The sequence below is a fragment of the Caretta caretta genome, chromosome 3 (assembly GCF_965140235.1).
Source record: "Caretta caretta isolate rCarCar2 chromosome 3, rCarCar1.hap1, whole genome shotgun sequence".
NCBI lineage: Eukaryota > Metazoa > Chordata > Testudines > Cheloniidae > Caretta > Caretta caretta.
The window spans coordinates 196,839,858-196,862,464 of NC_134208.1; the positions used below are offsets into that span (position 1 = coordinate 196,839,858).

The 22,607-nt window shown below is 39.1% G+C and overlaps 1 protein-coding gene across 16 annotated transcripts in view; it reads right to left on the minus strand.

Moving 5' to 3' along the window:
* The window catches only part of EHBP1 (EH domain binding protein 1), a 321,978-nt gene that overhangs the window by 89,916 nt on the left and 209,455 nt on the right, over nucleotides 1-22,607 (minus strand). For all 16 annotated transcript variants that reach the window (XM_048842663.2, XM_048842662.2, XM_048842660.2 and 13 more), the window contains 3 exons: nucleotides 9,519-9,697; nucleotides 8,840-8,888; nucleotides 1,262-2,176 (listed from right to left, as the gene is read on the minus strand). In XM_048842663.2, the coding sequence (XP_048698620.2) occupies nucleotides 1,262-2,176; nucleotides 8,840-8,888; nucleotides 9,519-9,697 (1,143 nt within the window). The remainder of the gene's footprint in view (nucleotides 1-1,261; nucleotides 2,177-8,839; nucleotides 8,889-9,518; nucleotides 9,698-22,607) is intronic.

The following is a 22,607-nucleotide window of genomic DNA, read 5'->3' on the forward strand; positions in this document are numbered from 1 at the left end:
TCTGCACAAGCAGGGAGAAGCTGCACCTGGGTCTCAGAAGATGATCCTAGTCTAAATCATCTCCTTTAAAGAAGAGCTATTCACCTAACTTCTAAAAGAGAGTGAGCATGTAAAAAACCCACAACGCAATATTCTGTGTAAACATAAGAAACATGCCTATCTGTCCATCTAGCCAGCTCTTTTATGTCCACATCACTGCAGTAGTGTTCAATATAAGTACTAAATTTCTTAAAAGAAAACGTATTCAGGTCACACTTGCTTGTGAAAGGAAAAAGGGGTCCTGAAAATGTAAAACACTGCTCCATCTGAACCAATGCACAATACTGCAGACTGGCCACACACATCTCTTTTCGCAGCTAATGGAAACTCATTGAAAGAAAGCTAAAAACAAAGGAAGTTGTCCCCAGGAAAAGAATTATGGGCCTGATTTGGCTCTCTTGAACATGAGGTTGAGAACATTTTAGAAATATTTGTGTGACTGATTTGATTTAGTAGGATACAGGGAGAGACATAAAAATAATGTTAGCATTCATGTAATGCTTTCTGTCTTCAAAATACTGTACAAATATCAGCCAATTAATCCTCACAATATCCCAGGGAGGTATGTATGTATTATCCCCATATTACAGATGTGAAAACAGACAGTGATTAAATGATTTGCTCAAGGCTGCACAGAGCATCAGCAGCAGAACCAGAGTTAGAACTCACAAGTTCCTTGCTAACAGTTGTGTGTTCAGTTCACTAGGCCATGCTACTTCTCAGATAAGATTTGAAATATTCCTGGTATATTTTGAAGCATTCAGAAGTTTTGAAACTGTACACTGTTGTATATGAATCAATGAATGAATAACTTTTTTCATTTAATGCTTCAGCATGAAATATTCACAAAAAAGCTTGGGGGTTCCACAATGAATAGCAAAACCCTTGAACCTAGACACCTTCAGCTGGCTGAGAATACAATTTTATTTACTTTAATTGGAAAGGGAGAAAAGATTAACAGTAAGATAATTCTGATAAAAAGAGTTGTTATGGATTTTTTTCATGCAATAGCTCTTTTCAACATCACATGCTCTTTCCAAGTATTCAGCTAGTGAAGAATATCTGGTTTGTCAGACAATAAAAACAAAACAAAACTCAACCTAGCCCGTCAAAGATACAATGAATTATAAAGGTGATGCACAGAAATTAAATTGAACAGTAACCCCATTTTATTTCAACTACACATTGTTTGTTTATGTATACATAAATTCAAATTTCTTACCTGTGCAGTTTTTGCAGTTTGATCTGCGTGATTTATAATCGTTCTGGTATCAGTGTCAGAATCGGTCTCTATTTGCTTCAGAGAAGCATGTTTTTTCATTGTAAGATCTGCATCCTTGTTATAAGAGTATCCAACTTTAGAAGTGGGAGATAAACTTGTTTTTTTGACAGGTGAGCCAGTATCTGATCTCCTGCTCTCTGTGGATCCTGTATGTTGCAGCTTTTCTTGCTCTTTGAAACTAATGGTACTGTCTGAATTCTGGTGTCTTTTCTTGTCAGTGTCTTCACAAACAACGGCTGGAGATTCATCCTTTTTTTGCTCACTGACACGAGGCAAGTCACTCAAGTCCAAAGTGTCGACTTTCAGCAGTTTCTTCCTTCCCAGCAAAGGCTGTGCCTGTGCTGTATTTGCACTGCTGCATTTCCCGGCCTCTTCAGATCCAGAAGTCCCTCCAGAGCTCTGCTGGGGTTTTTGTGGATCAGTGTCACTTCTAGTCCTGCGAGAAGAAGGGGAAGCTGTGCATGGGCTTAAATGGTCATCAGGTGTCTGATGCTCACTTTCTGATTCTCCAACACCACTGTCATTTACAAATACAGAGTCATCCTGCGAAACAAAGTCTGCCAAACCACTTTCAGGCTGGTGCAGTTCAGGCTCTCGGTTCAGATCATTAAGCTCTGCATAGAACTTTTCCTGATCAACAGAGCTGTTTGTGTCCGTTTCATAGTTACCTACTTTATACGTGCTTTTACTACTGTTCTCCTCTATCTGAACCACATTTAGTTCTAGGCCACTGAAATGTGCCCTTATTTGATAGAGATAAGTCATAACGGTCAGTTTGTCAGGAATTGCTAACAAAACCATGTCAGAAGGTTCCAGCAATCGGGATATTCCTATACTGGCAAACCCATCATACGCCTTAAAAATAAACAAAGCAAGGATTACAATGCAGTAATTTCATCACATAGCATAACAACTCAAAAACAGCAATTGAAAGTTTCATTTGAAAAAAACAAAACAGTTAAAAATATCAGATATTGCAGGAAAGTCTGTGGGCCTGATTCACCATTGTGATACTGTTGTTTTACTCTACGGGCTTCCACGGAGTAATATAGTTGTGAATTAGCCTTTTTGTATTTGCCACTGTACAAGCCAAGTTTTAATATATTGTCCATAAGTCCATTATTGCACAACCTGTCAATTTTCTTGACAGATTCTACACAGCAGAATCTCCACAGGAACCTAAAGCAAGAGAATAAAAACATGGCATTGCTTTTTAATATATTGTCATGCGACAGTAAAAACAACTGACATTACTCAGAATATAATAGACACATTCATGAACAAATGGATGTGTGTGAAAGTGGAACCTAAAAAAACCTCTTCAGTTTTCATTAACAAAATCTATTGGCATCTTAAATGGTTCTCACTCAAGAAGCAGGAAACAAGCAAATTAAAAAAAAGTGTAAGAGTTGGAACAAAAAAAGGTAAGGATGGGTTTTTAAGATAAGGAACAAAGATAAAAAGAAACACTACACTAATCCATCTTGGGCTTTATCATTGGTGATCAACCTTCTCCCTTCTACTGGCCATGTAATTGCAGTGATTTGTGTTGATGAAAAAGTACAGCCAGATAACCAAAAAGAACTACTCCCTAGATTACCTGATACAAGGTACAAGTCATATTGTTTAAACACAGAAATGTATTTCTAAAACATCTACTTGACACTAAACTTATATAAAGAGAGTAGTGAATTCACTTCTCACTTCATTTCTGTTTGAAAGCACTACAGAGCTTGGATACGACAATGTATGTGAAACCACACTGTATTATTTCTGCTAGCCCTTTAAATGACTATGGTTGGTGCATCAGGTTTTTCTAGTTTTGAAGAATTAAAGCTGTTTCTCAATTTACAATTAATTATTACTCTCCTGGACTAACCCTGGAAGACAATATTGTGTTTCCAGAAAGCCTTTAAAAAGGCATCCTGTTGGTTATTTTAGATTCACTTGGGTTAAAGCATTAAAAATTCCCACTAGTTTTGCCTTTATTCCCCTCCCCATTTAAATAAAAAAGGATCATTTTTCCAGTGGGTTCTAAAGTTCTAAAAATCATAACTAAAATATTCTGAACAAAAGGAACATGTTAAAAACTGATTTAAAAAACAACAGCTTTTTAACATGATGGTATGTTGAAAATTTATCTGCAGTTCCTAATGCTTTTAAGCTTATTGTATCCCGGACAGTTTGAGCTAGGTCCTAGAAGTTCTAAATTTGATTTTGTTGTTCTTGCTGAGGAGAAGTGCCTTTTAGGAATGTTAGCTGTGGGGTGGAGGTTATTGGTGATTATAAAAAGAGAGCTGTGTTTAGATGCAGAAAGAGCAATGTTTAAAAATATAAACGAAATAGAAAACATGCCTTCTGACTCCAGGTTGATCCAAGAGCCCAGGAAAGGGTTTGGTAGGGACTGGAGGGAGATATTGGCGGGAGGATGGAGAGAGAAGAGGGCGGCTGGGAAGGAACATGGATTGGATGTAGGGGATAGGAGAGCACATGGAGGGTTGGCACAGAGCCATAGTACCTGGTCTTGGAATGCAGTCTGGAAGAGAAGGAGGAGAGAGAACACGGAAGGGGACAGGACACTGGTAGGGACAGGGAGGAAGGAAATGAAGAAGACCTCTGGAGTACAGAGAAGCAGGAATACAGAGGGAACATGGCATAGGAATTTGGGTGGGTGGTTTAAGTTGAGTAGGGTTCCAGAAAATGAAGAGTTTTATGGCATTGGGTGGCTAGCTGGCTACTGCAGTGGAACAAGCTGGCTCTGTGCTCCTGTGAACCAACCCTATTAACAAGGGTGGTTGTTCCTTTGACAGATGTTAAGTGAGTCATGCTGACGCACTGACCTATTACCCCACCATTGTAGACAGTGGTAGTAGCTCGCTAGAGAGTAAGGGGACCTAAGGGGTGGACTGAGAAGTCCTGAGGTGGGAACCCAATTTGCAGCCAAGCTCAAGGGGTAGGCCTGAGCTGAACTGTTTATGTTCTAGTGTTAATTTCAAAGTTCACAAAACTAAACCTCAGGAAGTGGGTGAGTTTTGACTCTACAAAATGTATGTGTGGACTGTGTTTTAGAGCAGGTTGGGAAAGGTTCACACTTAATAATATTAAAGCAGAAAAATTTAACTTTGAACGGTGACTTTTTAAAAAAACATATTCTTGACGTATCTAGGATTATTATTCAATGTCTGTTAAGTTTTGCTGTTTTTAGTGATGTTTCTGATTACTGTTTGCCAGTGGTTCACGCTCCCCTTCTTTCTCATTCTGGACAAAATGTGTACTTTTGCTCATTTGTTTTTCCATAATTATTGACAATGCAGTCATGTCTCAATAATTAATTTCAAATCACACAATTTCCACAAGCAAACACATTCACAACATTCTATTCTGTAAAGGCCAAAATGCAGCAACAGGATAGTATGTTGCATAATGTTGAAAACAATGAATGGATTATATAATACAACGCTACAATTTATACTAGAAAAGTTAGATTTCTAAGAGACCTGATGCCCAGTGGAGTGTAGTTACTAGAAGTAAACATAATGTTGCCTTTTAAAAATGGAAAAACATTAAGAGGGGAAAAATCAGAGATCAGAGGGGAAAAATCAGAGAGGAAAACCAGTTGAATATAAATATGTAGGATGGCATGTAGACTTTCGATTGCTGATAGTTCTATAAATAACAATTGCATGTTGTGGATATATTCACATACCAGTGTATTAAAAAAATGGTTTTTCTTCTTTTTTAGAAAATTCAGTAAAGTCTTGATTTTCAAGCAGATACACTATCATTTTTAACTGTAATCTATTACATGCTATTCAAATTCTATAATGTTATTCTTCTGTTTAAGCAAATAGACATACATGCATTTTATTGAATATACACATAACTAAGGCCTGAATCCTGCGAACACTTATCTATGTGCTTTACTTCACATATGCAAGTAGTCCCATTGAAGTCAATCGGACATCTCATCTGTTTAAAATTAAAGCATATGCGTAAGTGTTTATAGGATCTTGTGCAACTATATGAATTTGGATTCCTGGCATAAAGATGTAGCTGTTACCATGAAGTCAGGAAGGAATTATCCATTTTTTAAAGTTTTTTTAGTTTGGGGGATTTTCTTTGATATTTTAAACTGTTGCCTTCCTTCAGAGGTCACTTATTTTGATAAGGCAGTAATAATTTGAGTACAAATTAACTTGAGAAATTTAATATTAGTTAATCAATATAATGTAATAAATATTGGTTTACTATTTTCAATCAAAATATAGTGTTTATGTATCTTTACATCGCATTTCTTTATTAATAACTGTCAATTATAAATGTTTATTACTTTCACTTATAATTATTTCTCTTTATCATATAACCTTTTCACATTAATTATACTTAAAGTAAGAGATACATTAATGCTCAAAAAAATTGGAAATTAGTACACAAAAATCTTTTTTAGGAAATAAAGTTAAAAGTGTGTCTCAATCTAACACGAAAGAATACATTACAATTTCCACAACATAAATTCTTCAACCTAATAAAACCCTCTCAAAAATATAAAAATCTGGAAACTAACAGGTAAGGTTGCAACCACTTCACTCAGGCCATACATTCCTGCTTCACATACTCTCAGCCCCATGGAAGTTGCATCCAAGCCTAGTTTAGTTCCCTTATCATTTGTGAAGTGAAGAATATGTTACTAGGCACTTGTAAAACGCCATTTCCTTATAAAGGGCTATATTTCCAATATAGTGTAACTTTAACATATAGTTTGTGTTTCCTTATTAAAAAACAAAACAAGATAGTACACACATATTGGTTGGTCAACACTATAGGTAAAGGGCTACAAGTACTAAGGTAAATGTAAAACACCATGGGCTAGATGGAACTATACCTTTTTATGCTAGCTGACAAACTATTCTTATGTAGTTTACATATTTCATAATCCCAAAGAGAATCACATTTTCTCTTTTAGTAATAAAATCATCTTAATACTCAGTCAACATAGTGCATTAACAGAAATCTCACGGTGCTCTGAAAGATATTAATGCCCTCTGAACTAAAGAATTTATTTTTTGGAGATATATTTTAATTTCTGTAGAATAATTTGTCTATGTTCTGCACATTAGGCAACATTTGATACACTTGCAACCTTAACTATTTCTTAATTAAGTTTTTTTTTTATTTATTGATATAGCCTGACAAGTTGATTGATGGACATCAATTGCAATCCCTCAACACGAGCACCGTGGGCACTATTCTAAGCATTTCCCAATTATGTAACACACTGACATACTGGTCAAGATCAGATGTCACAGGTAAAATACCTTTTTACTCAGTGCTGCTTACTGATTAGGAAAATAATTAGCTTGGTTTATAAAGAAACTCTAATGTGTTTTTTGTAACCCTACATTTCAATACATAATTATACACTGCAATTACACTGGAATAGTTACTTCTTCAGGAAAAAAAACCCCATAAACAAGGTCAAACACTTCTAAAAGGAATATTCCTATAGGTTAACTTTTACATTTGTGGTCAGTAACCTTTTACCTCTTTCCCCTGCCAATCTGCAGGATGGGAGAGGGAAAAAAGAGATGCTTCAGACAAGAATATTGTCTTATTAATTCATAGATGTTATTTTAATTGGTTAGGAGGAGTCATTGTCAAATGTGTTACATATCTGCATGGAATTTATACACAGCCATTGTTCCCAGAGCTGCAGTCACTCCAACGAAGGGCACACAGGGTTATCAGGCAGAACTGTGTGAGACCAGGAAATAAATCTGCAGGAAGCAACTGAGATACTCAATGCAGCTGTCAGGCAAAGGTTTGCAAAGTGATGAAAGAAAAAACTGCACAACAACAACAACAATTGTTTCTTTAGCAATGGGAATTATATACTGTTAGGGAAATTGGCTGAAAGGTTTTCATTATAGCTGATCATTTGCCATCACAGTTGTATAATAAAATGCATATGATGATATAATTGATTTCACATTAACAGAGCATTTTTAAAATAGAACATCTATTCAATCTATGTTTTATAATATTACTTGATTAGCCCTTACAATCATGGGATCTTGACGTTTAAAATCACATGGTCATAGAAAGCTCTGTGATGTCACAGATAATCCTCTTAGGTCATCACAAGATCCCACATATTATTATGAAAAAGATGTCAAAGCATGCATTGTCCCTGTCCAAAATCACAAGGGTAGATGGCAACAGATCAGAAATTCCTCATAATTTATTACACTTTAGCATTATTTTAATGATTACCTGCTTTTTGGGCAACGCATTAGTGTTCAGAATGCATAAAAATACTACTGCCATTTGCAATTTTAACCAAGCACTTCTACAGAATGCACATGTATATGCAGTCCAATATTCTTCAGAGGTATTTCCAGTGCAAAAAAGTCATACACTATAGTTTAGTAAAAAGATATTTTATTTTGCTATACAATTGATTTTTTCAAATTTCTTAAAAGTGAATATTTTTTAAAGAAGAGTTTAAAAATATAAAATCATAGTATCCAGAAGACAAGCAACGAATAAAACTGATTTTCAGTTATAATTTTATTATAAGTGAATCAAGTGGAAAATGAGCGTTTTAAAATGTGTCTCTCTCGGGTCAACCCCATGCATCTTATGAAAATTAAAGTTTGTACCTACAGTCTAAGACACTAGCAGCAAGCAGCAGGAGAATGTTTTCTTGTAACTCCTAAACTGAGTTACGCTTAGAACTCCAAAACAACAAGGAGTCTGGTGGTTAGTCTTTAAGGTGCTACCAGACTCCTTGTTGCTTTTGTGGATACAGACTAACATGGCTACCGCCTGATGCTTAGAACTCAGATCACTGAACTTGTTTCAGAACATCCCTTTATAACCTTTATATCAAAAAGGCATTAGATTACCTAATGTAAAAGTGGATTAAAATCCTTGGCCCAGTATACTACCACATAATACTTCATTAATATTTTAGTCTTTTTTTTGAAAAAGGCATGTTTGAGAATATTTTTTTCCTAAATATGGATGTATAATATCGGCACACGGTACAGCCTAGTTTTATTGACAATGCTGGATAAAAGTGTGTGGGAACTTTTATTTTTTTTAAATATAAAAACTCGTAAAACAACATTGATTATGACCAACTCAATGATCTCTTTTAAGGTAATGGACAAGTCTGGAAGCAAGATAATTATAGAACAATAATATTTTGTATTTCTTTTTTAATTAAATGGCTGATTAGAAAAATAGAAATGATCACAAAAACTCTCTCTCTGTTTACATTAATGTAGGCCATACAAATATTAAACTCTAATGCCAGCCTGGCACTTGTTGTGAATGTTAAAGACTATGACAAACTAGAGTCAATAATGCATCCGATTTGAACCACAGGAGGCTGAAAACCTTCTGTGAGCTGCAGTTATGACCTTACAAAACAACCTCCCTTTCCCAAAATTAATAAAAACCTGCAGTGAAGGGAAAATTGAAGCTATGTGGGTTTTTTTTCCTGGCAGTTCTTACCTTTTTGTTGTTCTCTTTAATATCTTGAGGATTCAGGGACTTGTAGTCACTGAGGGGGAAAATGGCACAGTGGGTATGTACAGTATTTGATAAAAGCAGCAGTTTTAAAACAAACTGAATCTAAAAATTTGACATGCAATAATATCCTACAGTAACTAGCAATTTCACAGCAATTCAATCAACAAAACTAATAGCGTGGAAAATTAAATAAATAAATAAATAAACCCCAGCGATTTCATGTTTCATTGCCTGAAGCCTTCCATCTAAAAGAGAAGTTAAGGCAGGGACTAGAGGCCGTCCTTGACAACCAAATTTACCATGAGGTAATCCGTTGTCGTCAATGTACAAAGAGCTACAGGCTTATTTGTCTCATCTCATTTCAACACTAACACAATTTTCATAATCATCCTGAAGTCAGTTTTTTATAAAAGATTAAGAAGAAAAACGTATCATATGAAGGAGAGAAAGGATTGTTTTTGAAGGGAAGAACAAGGGAGGTCATAAAGTTTGGCCATTTGTAAATTACTTTTCCAACAAAGACTGGTGCCCTGTAGAAGAAAATTATGAAATACACAAACATTTCAAGACCTAATAGTGAACAGTGGTTTTACTCTTCTGTACATTTAATTGCAGCACATATATAAAATTGAAGTGTGATGGTATAAATGTTATGACTTACATTAAATCTGGCCTAAAGTTGTGTAATATTGCACAGAAAGATAAACCATTTCTCCATGATGTAGTAAAATTGGTGATTTTCACTCCCCTATAGTTTTTTGTAACTTCTTTGCACCATACAAGCAGTGACTGACTAGCATTTGGCTTTCTCCCCAGAACAGGACTTGGTACTGGGCTTGGCTGGAAAAAAAGAAAAGAGAAAAACATAAAAGAATTTAATGGAAGATGAGAATTAACATTAATTGACCTAACTAGATGATCTGCATCCTTTGATGTCAGTTTAGGTCCTTCAAAGCTGTCAGTTTACAATGACTGTAACTTGCAAAAGACACAAATCATCAGTTATTATCTTCAGTCTTAGCCCTTGGCACTTGCCTCTAAAGGATGTAGATATACAAAATTCTAAACTTATATATGAAATCAGGCCAAGAATTGTACCAATGAAAACACCATGTTCAAGTGCTTAAATACTTAAGGCATACTATTGCACAGTCTGTGTTATGTTACGCACCCTTAAAAAGATTTTCCAAAATGCAGTCATGTAAAAGCATCCCCACAAGCCCTTTCACTTTTAATGAAGACAACATTCTGACTGGATCAAAAGCAAAGTATATCAGGGTCAAAGTTTACCACAATTTGTGATCTACTATTGCAGCACAAAGATCAAAGTCCCCGTGTGTGACATACACTTAATACATTAACCTTGTATACAGTCAAGTGTAAAGTTTGCAGCTGTACGTCTCATGTTCAAATATTTTGTTATATAAAATGTAATGACAGCAAGATATTTTAGTGTCATTTATGAAAGATCACAGCAAAATGACTTTATTATAGCAATTTTCATTTGTTCTCCTATTTCCCTCTGTTTATTTGGAAAAAAGATTCAGAATACAAATGCTGAAGCTGGATTAGCTCTGATTTAAGACTAATAATGTTCCTTTTCCAGAGAAATAGTTACAAGGAAACAACATCTGGGATACAATAGATAATTTTAATTTTGTATTTATCAAAATGTCCTTAAGTTACTTGAATTTAAAAAAGTAATTACTACGTTTAGTTGATGTTTTCAAGAAAAATACAATTCCCCATCAAAAAGACTTCCCAGTTTAAAATGTTCTTGGGTATAATGAAAGGAGTTAACTTCATTTAACAGGCATAAACCCAAAACTCCAGGATCCTACTGAGAAAAACAGTTGAGCACATTTTAAAAAAAATATAGTGTAATTAAAAAATTATACATATACCAAACATGCCATTTGCTCAGCTTAAGGTTCTGGGCCCTCCAAATTAAAGTAAAAAGGGAGCAAGTCTTTCACTATATGACAGCCACTTAAGTTTAACAAGTAAATCCTCTGTCCGTGCTGCCTGTTTGTGAAAGACCAATGATGCCCCCACTTGACTAAAGCATGTCAGTGCTAAACAGTTCAAATTGTCAACCTCACACAATCTGATTTATGTTTTAACTAATTGTGGGGAAGGTAATTTACAGTACCTGTAATAGAAATACCATGCAGGTAATTTATCATTTTTATTACTTGTTAGACTAATAAATTGTTATATAAACAAACCTACCTCAGCATCGTATTATTTATATTATTATAGCACACTATAGTTGCACTGCTAATTCAGGGTGCAGAAAATCTACATTTTACTTCAATTTTGTTTTAATGTTCAAATGTATGCGCAGAATAACTGTTCACAAAGGGTTTTTCAATTCAGCTAACAGTTTAAATCGGGGTGAACTAACTGTAGCTCTCCCATTAATGATACGACAAACATTCTCTAGGTTAAATGCACTAACATCCCAACAAATGCTTACAAAATGAGAGAGAAAAAGAGGTAATATCTGACATAATTTCTTAAACTTTGTAAATATGAACACCATGGGCCAGATTCGGATCTGACGGATATCGCTGACTAGAGTCTTCAGTGGAATTACTCCAGGTTCATGCTGATGTAACTGAGATCAGATTCTGGCTTTAGGTCTTTCTCAAATATAGATTATGATGAAGAAAACAAAGTGATAAATTATAGAGTCCCAAGCTTTCGGCATTTGAGTATGAAAAAATGTGTTTAGAGGTCTAAACGGTTATACACTGAAGTAATGTAGATGATAAAATTATGGTAATAACACTGTTATAATGATAAATTGTATGTTAGCGTTTTAAAACTCAGAAATACCTCACCAAACCATACAATATTGACTCACTGTCAAGATATTAGAAACTATTTATTATTGGATTGAACTATAAGGCCTAAATATTACATAGGTAAATTTCACAGGTCTGATGACACTAATATGATTTTAACATTGATAGTGATAGACAGCGTTCTGCACTGTACACTTGTTGCTAAAACTCTCCACATGATAAAATGTTAAATATTCCAGTCAACATCTAGAATCTTTTTGGTCAACATTCAAATGACCTGAAGCAACACTGTCTTTTAAGTGCCTTAATTACAGATATTTAACGTACATTGAACAATTAACTCATTTGATAACTATATTTTATTAAAATAGTTAGAAACGACTACGCCTTTAAATCCATATTCCTGTGGCCAAATCTAACATTTCAGTATATTCTTTACAAATTAATGTACTATTATCAGATTTAAAATTTGAAATATATATTTCACACATTTCTTGGAAAACTTTCATTAAATTGGAATCACGGGGGGGGGGGTTGAACTTAAATTTACATTGTCGTTTCTAAAATGATTTCCCACCCCAGCGTAAGACACTAGCATTGTATGTTGTAATTATATAGATTACCCTATTTCCAGCAAATAAAGAAGAAATTCTATGCCATATTTTGGAGGAGGGCGAAGTGAATGCTGTGATGTATGTATGTCTCTCACACACAACTCTAATCAGAGCTTTCAGTACTTAGTCTGGAATAAAGGCATCCAAATCAGTACATATTGGGGAAAATATGAACAGTAACAGAGTGAGGAGCATACACTATGAAATTACCTGGGAGTGGGGGGTAAGCTCATTTTAATTATTTAAAACTCTTTTCAACAAACATTTCCTTTCAATAAATAAATGCAATATCAGGAACAGTGGCACATCTCTGGCATGTACTTTGGTCTACAAGATTAATGGGAACACTATTGGTGGAGAAAACGAATACATAATGAGCTTTTTCCTGTTTAACTCTACCCTCCAACATGCACTCACACACAATCAGTTCAAGTTCAAAACTCAAGCTCACTATGCTTATTTTGGAAATACCTGTAAAAAAGCACACACAACCAAAACAGGTTGCTAGAGTTGGTCATAAATCTGCAGCTTGTTGAATCTAGTAAATATTTTGAGCTACAGCAGCAAAATCTTCAAATGTTGCTTTCTTTGATAGAGGACTGAGCAACAGTTTAATATTAAATGGTATCTTAACATTCCAAGGTATCAGAATAATCATTTTGGCCCAGAACCACAAAGGGACTTGGGCACTGCAGCGCTGCGCATTGCAATGGCTAAGGTTTAGGCACCTTGAAAATCACTAGAATCTACAAACCCATTGTTAGGTATCTCGGATCCCACTACAATGCATGGAGAGGAAACAGACACCTGAGAATGGGACGGCCTAAGATAGCCAATTGGAGATGCTGACAAGAGGTACATGTCTCAAGCCCCGCCCCTCTCCTGGAGCTAGGTGCTTATGTAAGTCCGGGCTGCTCTATTTGCGATCCACAGCTGGGAACCCTGCTCTGGGAGGGGAGGTGCCTTAGGCACCTAATTCATTTCTGGCAAGAGCAGTGGTGGCACACATCTAACTCCACACAAAACAGTCAGTGGAAGGAGGTGGAGGCAGCCCAGTAGCTTGGGTACTTACGCAGAATGTAGGAGACCCTGGTTCGATTCCCCATCTCTGCCTGGTGACAAGAGGAGATTTGAATGTGGGTTCCCCACCTCTCAGGTGTGTGCCCTAACCCACTGGACTGCAGTCATCCTCACTCTTTCTCTGGCCCAATTAATATTTAATAAAAAGTGGAACAGCTTCAACACAAGTGATTGAGGGAGACCCACAGGAGAATATTCCATAGTTCGGTGGTTAGGGGTGTATCCTAACCAATGGGCTAAAGGCTGCAAAGGAAGCCTCTACCTCCTCCCCCAATTTTGTGTGAAATGGAGTGTGCTCACAGAACACCAGATACAAGGCCCTGTAGGCAAGGCAGGCAGGGGAACACCTATCTCCACCTGGTTTGAGGATCATGCTGGGTCTTAGGCATGAGACAGGCATCTCAGCACCTGCCTGAGGCAGCAATGTGCATTCCCCCAGAGGAAGAAACTTAACTACCTAAGGAATCTTTACAGCAAAAATGTAGGTGCCAAGTGAGTTTAGGTACCTACAGAGTCCGGCAGCAGCCAACCGGGGGTACTGTGGATTGCAGTGGCACTTAAATCTGGGACTTAGGCACCTAACTCTGGTATTTAGATGCCTAAGTCCCTTTGTGGATCTTGCCCTTTGCTCTAAGGAATGTGTCATAGAGTGAGCTGGCCCTTTAAGAGGGTTGGGGCTTAGTTACACCTGTGCCAGGCTTAACCTACCTTCCCAGTGAAGGGAGTAAGTCTAGGGGTCATGTGATAGATGGACATGACTCAGAACCAGGCCTACTGGGAGACATAAAGGACGGCCTGATGACAGTGAGGAATACTCCAGTGAAAGCAGAGCTGGAAGTGAGTGTGCTATTAAAGAATGGGAAGAACAGCCAAAAAAGGGCCAGTGAGGAGCCCTAGGCTGAGTAACTCTCCAGAGCTCTTATGCAGAAGGCTTCAGAAAGGAGCCTGGAGGGAGCTTCTGTAATCAGGGTGGTGGCCAGGAAACATGAAGGATTTTATACTAGATTGCTCTAACACAGTCAGCTCTCCCCACTTGGAAATTTCCCTGGTGCAGGGATTCCCCAGGATACATATGACTCATGTAACAGCCTCTATGCTCCTGACATGGGGCCGTACCTAGTGTGCATAGAGCTCTGAATATTTGTGGCTGCTCGACAGTCCCTTAGGAATTGTTGCAGCCCTAGCATGTGTTAGAGGTCTCAAGGGGTGCTCTAGCTAACTCCAGGGGCTGAAACAGTTCATAGTCACCCCAGAATCCAAGAGCTGCAAAGATGGAATAAAACCACTTTTGCATTCTCCACACTCCAGAACCCAGACTGCCTGGGCACCTCCTGAAAAATACAGCTGAGAATCTGGGCCACGAGGATATATTGGCAATTCAGGTCATTTTCTTCACTTTAGTGCTAAGTCACCCAGGAGTGGCCCTAGCAATTTTGCTGGCCAGGGTGGAAAATGTCCCCCCCCACCCCTAAATAGTCAGGGGGGTGGGGGATGAGTGGCACAGCAGTTTGGCGTCCCCTGGAAGTTGACAACCAATGTGATTGCCCTGCTCATCCACACCTAGAACCAGCCCTGAAGTCACCAAAATATTACGGTTAGCAAACAAAACACAAAGGCTCCTCCTTCCCCTTTTTTGATCAAAGGGTTGGCCAGCTATTAGAGATTCTTACTGTACATAATCTATTTATTGTTACCATTTTCTAAAAATAAATTCTGGGGTTCTTGCTATGTGACAACCCTAATAAAATCTGTCACCTTACATGTCATACAGAAGTAGTCAAAGAGGCCCAGCAAACTCATGAACAAACCATGGTCAAATATTTTACAAAGTATCTTGTAATATCTCTGCTCTCATTTAATTTTCCGTACTCGGGACAGGGAGAAACATGTCCGATCTCCTGCCCTTAAACAGATTATAGGGATTTACACAACTCAGCTGCTTCATAAGACTACTTTTACTTCCCACATGTGATTAATAGTAAATATAAAAGTAACTTCCAGATTTCTCCAGCATCAGACATTTAAACCTTACACCTCCTGCTCCCTGTTCTTCTGACTGTTATGTGCCTACAGCTATTATGGATATGAAACAAAATATATACTTTATCTTAAAAGGCTTAGTCATAAGCTTTTAATTGTTTTTCAAAAGAAGTGGTATTAAATAGATTTAATTTTATCACAACCAAACTATACAATGTTCAATCATAACCTTAATATTCAGACATCTGCCCAATTTAACATGAGGCTGTGATGTTTGAAGCTGGAGAGATTTGGAAGGTGAGCAGGGGGGTGGAATCCTTAGGCCATGCCTAATGTTGCCTGTCAGTCACGTAAGTGAAATAATTTTCATTCTTATGGATTTTCAGTTGCCAACTAAATGTTTTTGGGGTCAGGAGGTTGGAGAGTGCTTTTTCAAAGCAAGCCTGGGAAAATACAATGAAAGCAGAAATAGTACGGTATATGTGAAGCGTCTGGGATATGATATAAACAACTCTTTGTATCTAGCACAAACAGCACATCCCCTCAATCGAGGAGAGGGGGGAAAAAGGAATCACATATGGCTGAGGATTCTACTCTCTTCCTTTGTGGTCTTCAAAATGATATTGATCTGCAGGAGGGGCAGAAGGCATTGGTTTACAGTACTGTACAGATTAGTGACATGCAGGGAAAATGGGATAGACGGTTAAGAAGGAATTTATTGCAAGGTATATATCCCACCCTAATTTGGCCCCGATTAAGTTGTTGTTGGGTTTTGTGTGCTTCCAGTGAGCCTTCACTCTTGCTGGGATCTAGAGACAATGTACTTCTTCAAGACATAATATGTGTGCTGCTCAGAGTTTAAACTATAGGCTTTATACCCACAAAACAATCCTCAATGATGACGCATGACATCAAGTAGAGTATATGACAAAACTAAGCAACTGTTGTAACATTCTTTAGCCAAGCCCCTTACTGGTTGTTACTCTCTTTTGCAGAGTCACATCTAAATATTATGTACTGGGAGCTCTATACAGACGGATGCTGGGCAAATAACAGTAATCTCAGGGCACAGGTGCTGGGAATCTTAAACATACTAGCATCTGAATTTACAGTGGAAAAGGAGTGGTGCCACACATTCATGAAGGCCTGACATACTGGGTTGAGGCGTTGTTAGAACACCACTAGCTAGTCCCGGAGTGGGTCTTGCCAGCAGTCCCCACATTGGCTGATCAGTGCATGTGGTTCCAGGTAAAGTTTGGTGAGGCTTCATGCTTAGGTTAGGGGTGGTTAATTTGGTTCAATACATCATGAATAAAACCAGAGTCCAATCTGATCTGGATGCATTGCTATGCATCCATCTTTATTTTTAGCCAGGCACATGGAAATTTTGCTTTGTCAGATGCATGACATGCATCCTCCCACTACACCTTTTAAAATAGCTGGCTCTTTAAAAAGTTGTGACATACGGTACTTACAGAGGTGGGGCTTGGGAGGGATTACATTTTACTGCATAAGGTGCAATTTGTCTTCAGAGGTTGGAATTATAGAAGGGTTAAAGGCCAGGACACTGATTCTGTGTATTAAAACAAAAAGAGCTTCATATTTTACAGATGAAGGACCAAACTCACTAGCTCTGGTACAGGGAAAAGGAGCTTAAACACTGCACCCTGCAGGATTTGCTCCAAGAGAGGGCAAGTACTGTTACTGCCTCACTTCATGGTATTTGACTGAGGACAGCTTTATTTTAGGGCTGGAGCTTCACTCCTGTTGGAAGACACTGCTAAGGAAATGCTTTGAATTAGGGAATCCCTGCCCGCTGTGCCTATGTCCCATCCTTCCAGCATTTCCCACTTTCCCCACCTCCCTACTGATGTTGTAGCCACTTTGCTCTACTTCAACACCTTCCACTAGCACTCTCTGCTAGGATTTATGCAGGCCTACTCCGGTGTAGATCCCAGTGAATTGAGACCTTTGTTTTCCCCCTCCTCCATCTGCAATATTTCTTCCTTTACAACTATCTCCATATACCATCACCTGTTCATCTTAGTTTCCCTCATTCAACTGAGAGGTAAGGATTTTGTGTTTGCACTGCTTATCACCATTAGGTTTAATTAGCACCACTCAACCCATCTGAAGATTTAGACAAACTATAACAAGGAATCCTAGCACAATGGGCTCCTGGTCCATGACTGACACTCCTAAGTGGTACGATAATACAAACAATAATAATAATGAAGTGACTGTCTGGCTACTGGACAGAAGGAATTTTTTTTCATTATAACAATGACGTCTAAGATCCACGTACCAGCTTCAACCTGCCATTGTCGAGGCTTTTGAAAAGCCTCATGTTATGGCGCCTACAAGCTGCAACATTCCTAACATAGCTCTGGGGGGACTTTTGCAGCCATTGCACCCCCAGCTTGACAGACCTGAATGATGATTTTAGAAGACCAATGTGGATGAGCAAGTCAGGGAATTTAAGCACAAACTGGAGAAGATACAGGCAGGAGCAACGTACTAGAAAATGGCGGGTTTTGTTTTGCTAAAAAAAAGTGCACCTCGACATGACTGGAACTTGAGTGTTTTGGTCAACTTTCCCCAGCCATCTGGGGTCCGCCCTATATTATAGACTTGCCTCTCTGGAGCAGGGCCACCTGAGTACCAAACAATCCCTACGGTGAATACACTAAGTTGGCACCACTTTCATAAGAGGTGCCAGATTTCCATGTTTATACCACTTCCTCCCAGGAATGCTTCCCTTGCTTTCTTCTAAGTTTTGGGCAGGGTTTTTGATGTAACTTCCTGAGGTTTTTTTTTTTAAAGTAAAAATATGTGCAACTATCATAACCTATCCTTCCCTACTGCATGACCAGACTTTGAATCCTAAACATTCATTATTGAAGGACAAATGACTATCACCTAAAATACAGGAATAACTGTATTAGCTGAGAGCAGAAGAAGGTTATGTCCATAAACCACTAGAGGTGGGTTATCCACACACAAGTAGAACCAGTTTACAGACAGCATAGCTAACGATAAAGAGATGGCAAGCTTCTTCTAAGAGGCAGTGTGGCTAAGTGGATAGACTATGGTTCTACCACCTTAGATAACCAGGTTCTATGAACCTAGCTTGTGTAACCTCTTGCAGTTGTGAATCATTGCTTAAAAATAAGGTTGGAAAGTGTATATAATTATTAACCAGTCAGTGGAAGTCAGTTTTAAACTCATGCTTCTTCTGGTTCCTAGTTATTTATAATTTGTAATATGGCAGCCCCTGTAGGGACTGTCAAGGATTGGGGGCCTCATTGTCCTGCTCTCAGCAGATGGGAGAGCTTGTTCCCCATATGGTGCCTCCAGAGGGGAAAAATGGGCTCCTGTAGCCATAGCCTGAGAACTGGGGATGAGGAGAAGCCTGGCCCAACCCACCACTACAGCTGGTCCAGCAGGTTCCCCAGTGCATTGTATGCTGCTGCAGAAATCACTGTATGTGCAGAATTTTTGGCCTTCTGCCAGGGTGAGAATGTTCACGGTTTCTGGCATGTTACCAAAATTAAGCAACACAAGCCACAGATCTAGATGGGAACTGGCAATTTTCAAAGACTTATAATTCTGTTAAATCCAAACTAAACTAGCAAAATACACCTCTCTGGCCCCAAGGTGTACTACTCACACCTTTCAGAGGCCTGCTGCAAACAATGGAGGTGTCAGAGCTCCTCAAAAAAGATCACAAGATTCTTTATAATGGAAAGTGTTAAGCAAACTAAAACACAAACTCCTCCTACAAGTAGTGACTTCTCATGGCACTAACTGAAGCTCCTAAGAAGCTTCTACTTTTCTGTTATACTCATCCCACATAATTTCCAACAGACATTTATTTTTCATTTTATCAGAGAGTCCTAACATGCTGTATCACATACATTCCATTGTTCTGGAGAGTTCTGATATTATTCCTGTTTTGGACCGCTGCTATTTCATTCATGTTAATTCATATCATAGACATTACTTTCCTAGATTAATTATTTAAGTTTACAGATATTTTAGTCTTTGAAAAACTTTGCTTTTAAATATGCTGGATTTGCATAGGCATAACACCACCAAGTTGAATAATCTTCATGCTGAGGGGCAAGTAAGGGATATCTTTAGGGGTGGCCCTAGTTATCTAGGAAACAGATCCAACCCCTTAGTGGAAGGTCATAAAATGGGAATGGTTTCCACAATCTTCCAGAAGGCGCAATAATCCCTGTGACCTAAGACAAAATATTGTTGTCCTAGAAAGTGTGTGTTAGGATGGATATATATGAATGAGAGTTTAATTGAACTGGGCTGGTTTTAGACTTGCAAACCAGATATTCACTTACTTATTTGAAACTCGTGTATCAGCAGCACATTCCATGTGAACAATATATTCCACAACAATGCTGTGACAAACAATGCACATGAACTGCCTCAGATATATTGCTGAAGTTGATTGGTCTACATAGGACTTTTTAGAAAGTGTTTTTATTAACACCAGGATCTAAATGTAAAATACATGTAGGGACACTGGGTACATTTGTGATGTTCCCAGGAAGCCATTGGCCAAGGTCCCTTGAGGCTGGACGAGCTGGGTTCGGTACAGAGCTAGAGTGAGGGGAGTAAAGGTAGTTTTCAGCAACTTTTACATTCCCCCGATTCTGGGGTCAGCCTGGTCCACAGAGTAAGTTACAGAAGCATGAGGGCTGCTCTGAGAATTCAGGGATCTTCTAGACACACCACCTTACCTCTACCCATGTCTTCTAAACTGTAGGCCTGCAGCAGCTAGGGATGTAAGAACAACTATGGAAAAATCTATGCTACTTGGATAGCCTTAGATCAGGGGTGGGCAAACTTTTTGGCCTGAGGGACACATTGGGTTTCCAAAATTGTATGGAAGGCCGGTTAGGGGAGGCTGTGTCTCCCCAAACAGCCAGGCGTAGCGTGCCCGGCCCCAGCCTCCTATCCGCACCCCCCCCCCCAGTTTCTCGCTCCCTGATGGCTCCCCTGGGACTCCTGCCCCATCCATCACCCCCGGCTCCCTTTCCCAACTGCCCTCCACCGCCCCATCTGACCCCCACCATTCCTGACTGCCCCTCCAGATCCCTGCCCCATCCAACCCCCCTGTTCCCTGCCTTCTGGCTGCCCCAACCCCTATCCACACCTCCGACCCCTGACCACACTCCCGAACTCCCCTGCCCTCTATCCAACACCCCCTGCTCCCTGCCCCCTTACTGCGCCGCCTGGAGCACCGGTGGCTGGCAGCACTACAGCCATGCTGCCCAGAGCACTGGGTCAGGCCGCGGCTCTGCAACTGTGCTGCCCAGCCACCCAGAGCGGTGCAGCGAGGCTGTGGGGGAGGGGGGACAGCAGGGGAGGGGCCAGGGACTAGCCTCCCGGGCCAGGAGCTCAGGGGCTGGGCAGGAGGGTCCCATGGGCCGGCTGTGGCCTGTGGGCCATAGTTTGCCCACCTCTGCCTTAAATAGAGGGAAACCTCAGACAGTCATTTATGCCAGCTTCCTGGATACTTTGTGCCACTGGCAGGGAAAAGTGGATCCATAAACTATATATGTTAAACTTATAACATCAGGCAACAAGATATGGGAAATGGAAGGAAATATACTGATCTATTTTATTTCTTGATCATACATGCTGATTATGTGTGAGAAGCCTCTAGTTTCAGGCAAAGATTTTCTCTTACACATATTGCTTAATGTAGGTCACTAAGCAGGTCTATGCCTGGCAAAATATTATGTAAGTAGAGATGCATACATTGGCATTGTTACAAGTTAAACAAAGACCATATTTGCCAGTAGCACTGCTTTGGAAAACTTGTCCAGTGGAGATTAGGGTGTAAATTGTGTCATCTTTCAAAGCATAGAGATATGTCTGTCTGTCTGAGGGCAAGTCTACACTACAGCATTACATCGGTACAGCTGTGCCACTGTAGCGCATCTGGTGAAGGTGCGCCATGCCGATGGGAGAGCGCTCTCCTGTCAGATAATTACTCCACCTCAGCAAGAAGTGTAAGCTATGTCGTTGGAAGAGTGTCACCCGCAGACAGAGTGCCAGTGTAGACAGAGAGAAATGTGCATCTCTCGGGGAGGAGAAGGGGACTTTTTCACACTCCTGAGCGACATAAGTTAGATCGACCTAACTAGTAGCATAGACCTGCCCTCAGGTATTATACTGCCTCCATTACCATAGTATCGGAACACCTCACAATCTTTAATGTATTGATCAAGGTAAGTGAAGTAGGGAAGTACTATTGGTTCCACATCTGTAAAATGGGGATAACGTACAAAAGGTCAGATTTTCAAAGGCAATTTAATGAAGGTGCCTATTGGGATTTTCAAAAGTGCCTTGCTGCCTATCATCCATTGATTTCAATAGATTGTAATGGTGAACAGGGATCGTGAGTGTTCCTGAGACATGATATTTTTGAAACTTGGAAATGTGTGTGCATTTTGTTTTATTTTACATCACATCTTCTGAATGCTCCTTGGTATTTTAACACACTGACTAATATAATTTTAAAGAAGCTCAGAAAAGATGGATGTAAAACTTTACTCTGAGCTTCAGAACCCAAGTACCTCACTCAGGGCCTGACCCTGAGAGGTTCTGAGCGCCCAGAATTCTGACTTAAACGGGAGTCATAAATGCTCGTTGCTTCTCAAGAGCAGACTGCCACACAGGAAGGCTCCCTCCCCACCCAACATATGTTCTTTATTAGTCATGAGGAAGTTTCAAAATCTAGGTGAGATAAGGAAACTTTCAGTAATGAGATCCTGAGCCTTTCACCTTTAGGTCACAAGTTCAACTCAAGCTCAGGTCAGTCACCAAAAGTTACCATCTGATGGTTGTCTGGTGAATTTGGTGGCTTTAGTTCAGTTCCTAGTGGGCGAGTGTTCACTTCATAAAAAACACTGATAGCTGCATCAGCTGGCACTGAGAGTCACTGCAGAGATGAGGAGGACAGAATGAGCTTGAAGACTGAATTATCCTGTCACTGATAAGTCCTTCTAAAGAAGGGCTGGGGCAGTGCTACGCTGCCTGTGAGGTACCCATTGCGGGAATAATCAAGTACTTCATTCATTAACACCTTTCATTAGCAATAAATTCATACCAAAAATTACAACCAAAAAACCAAAACAAAAACAAAAATCAGAGAGCATTTAAATATGATAGAGACAGATTCTGCCATCCTTAATCTTGTTGAGAAGTCCCACTGGGCTGAATGCAACTAATCAAGGA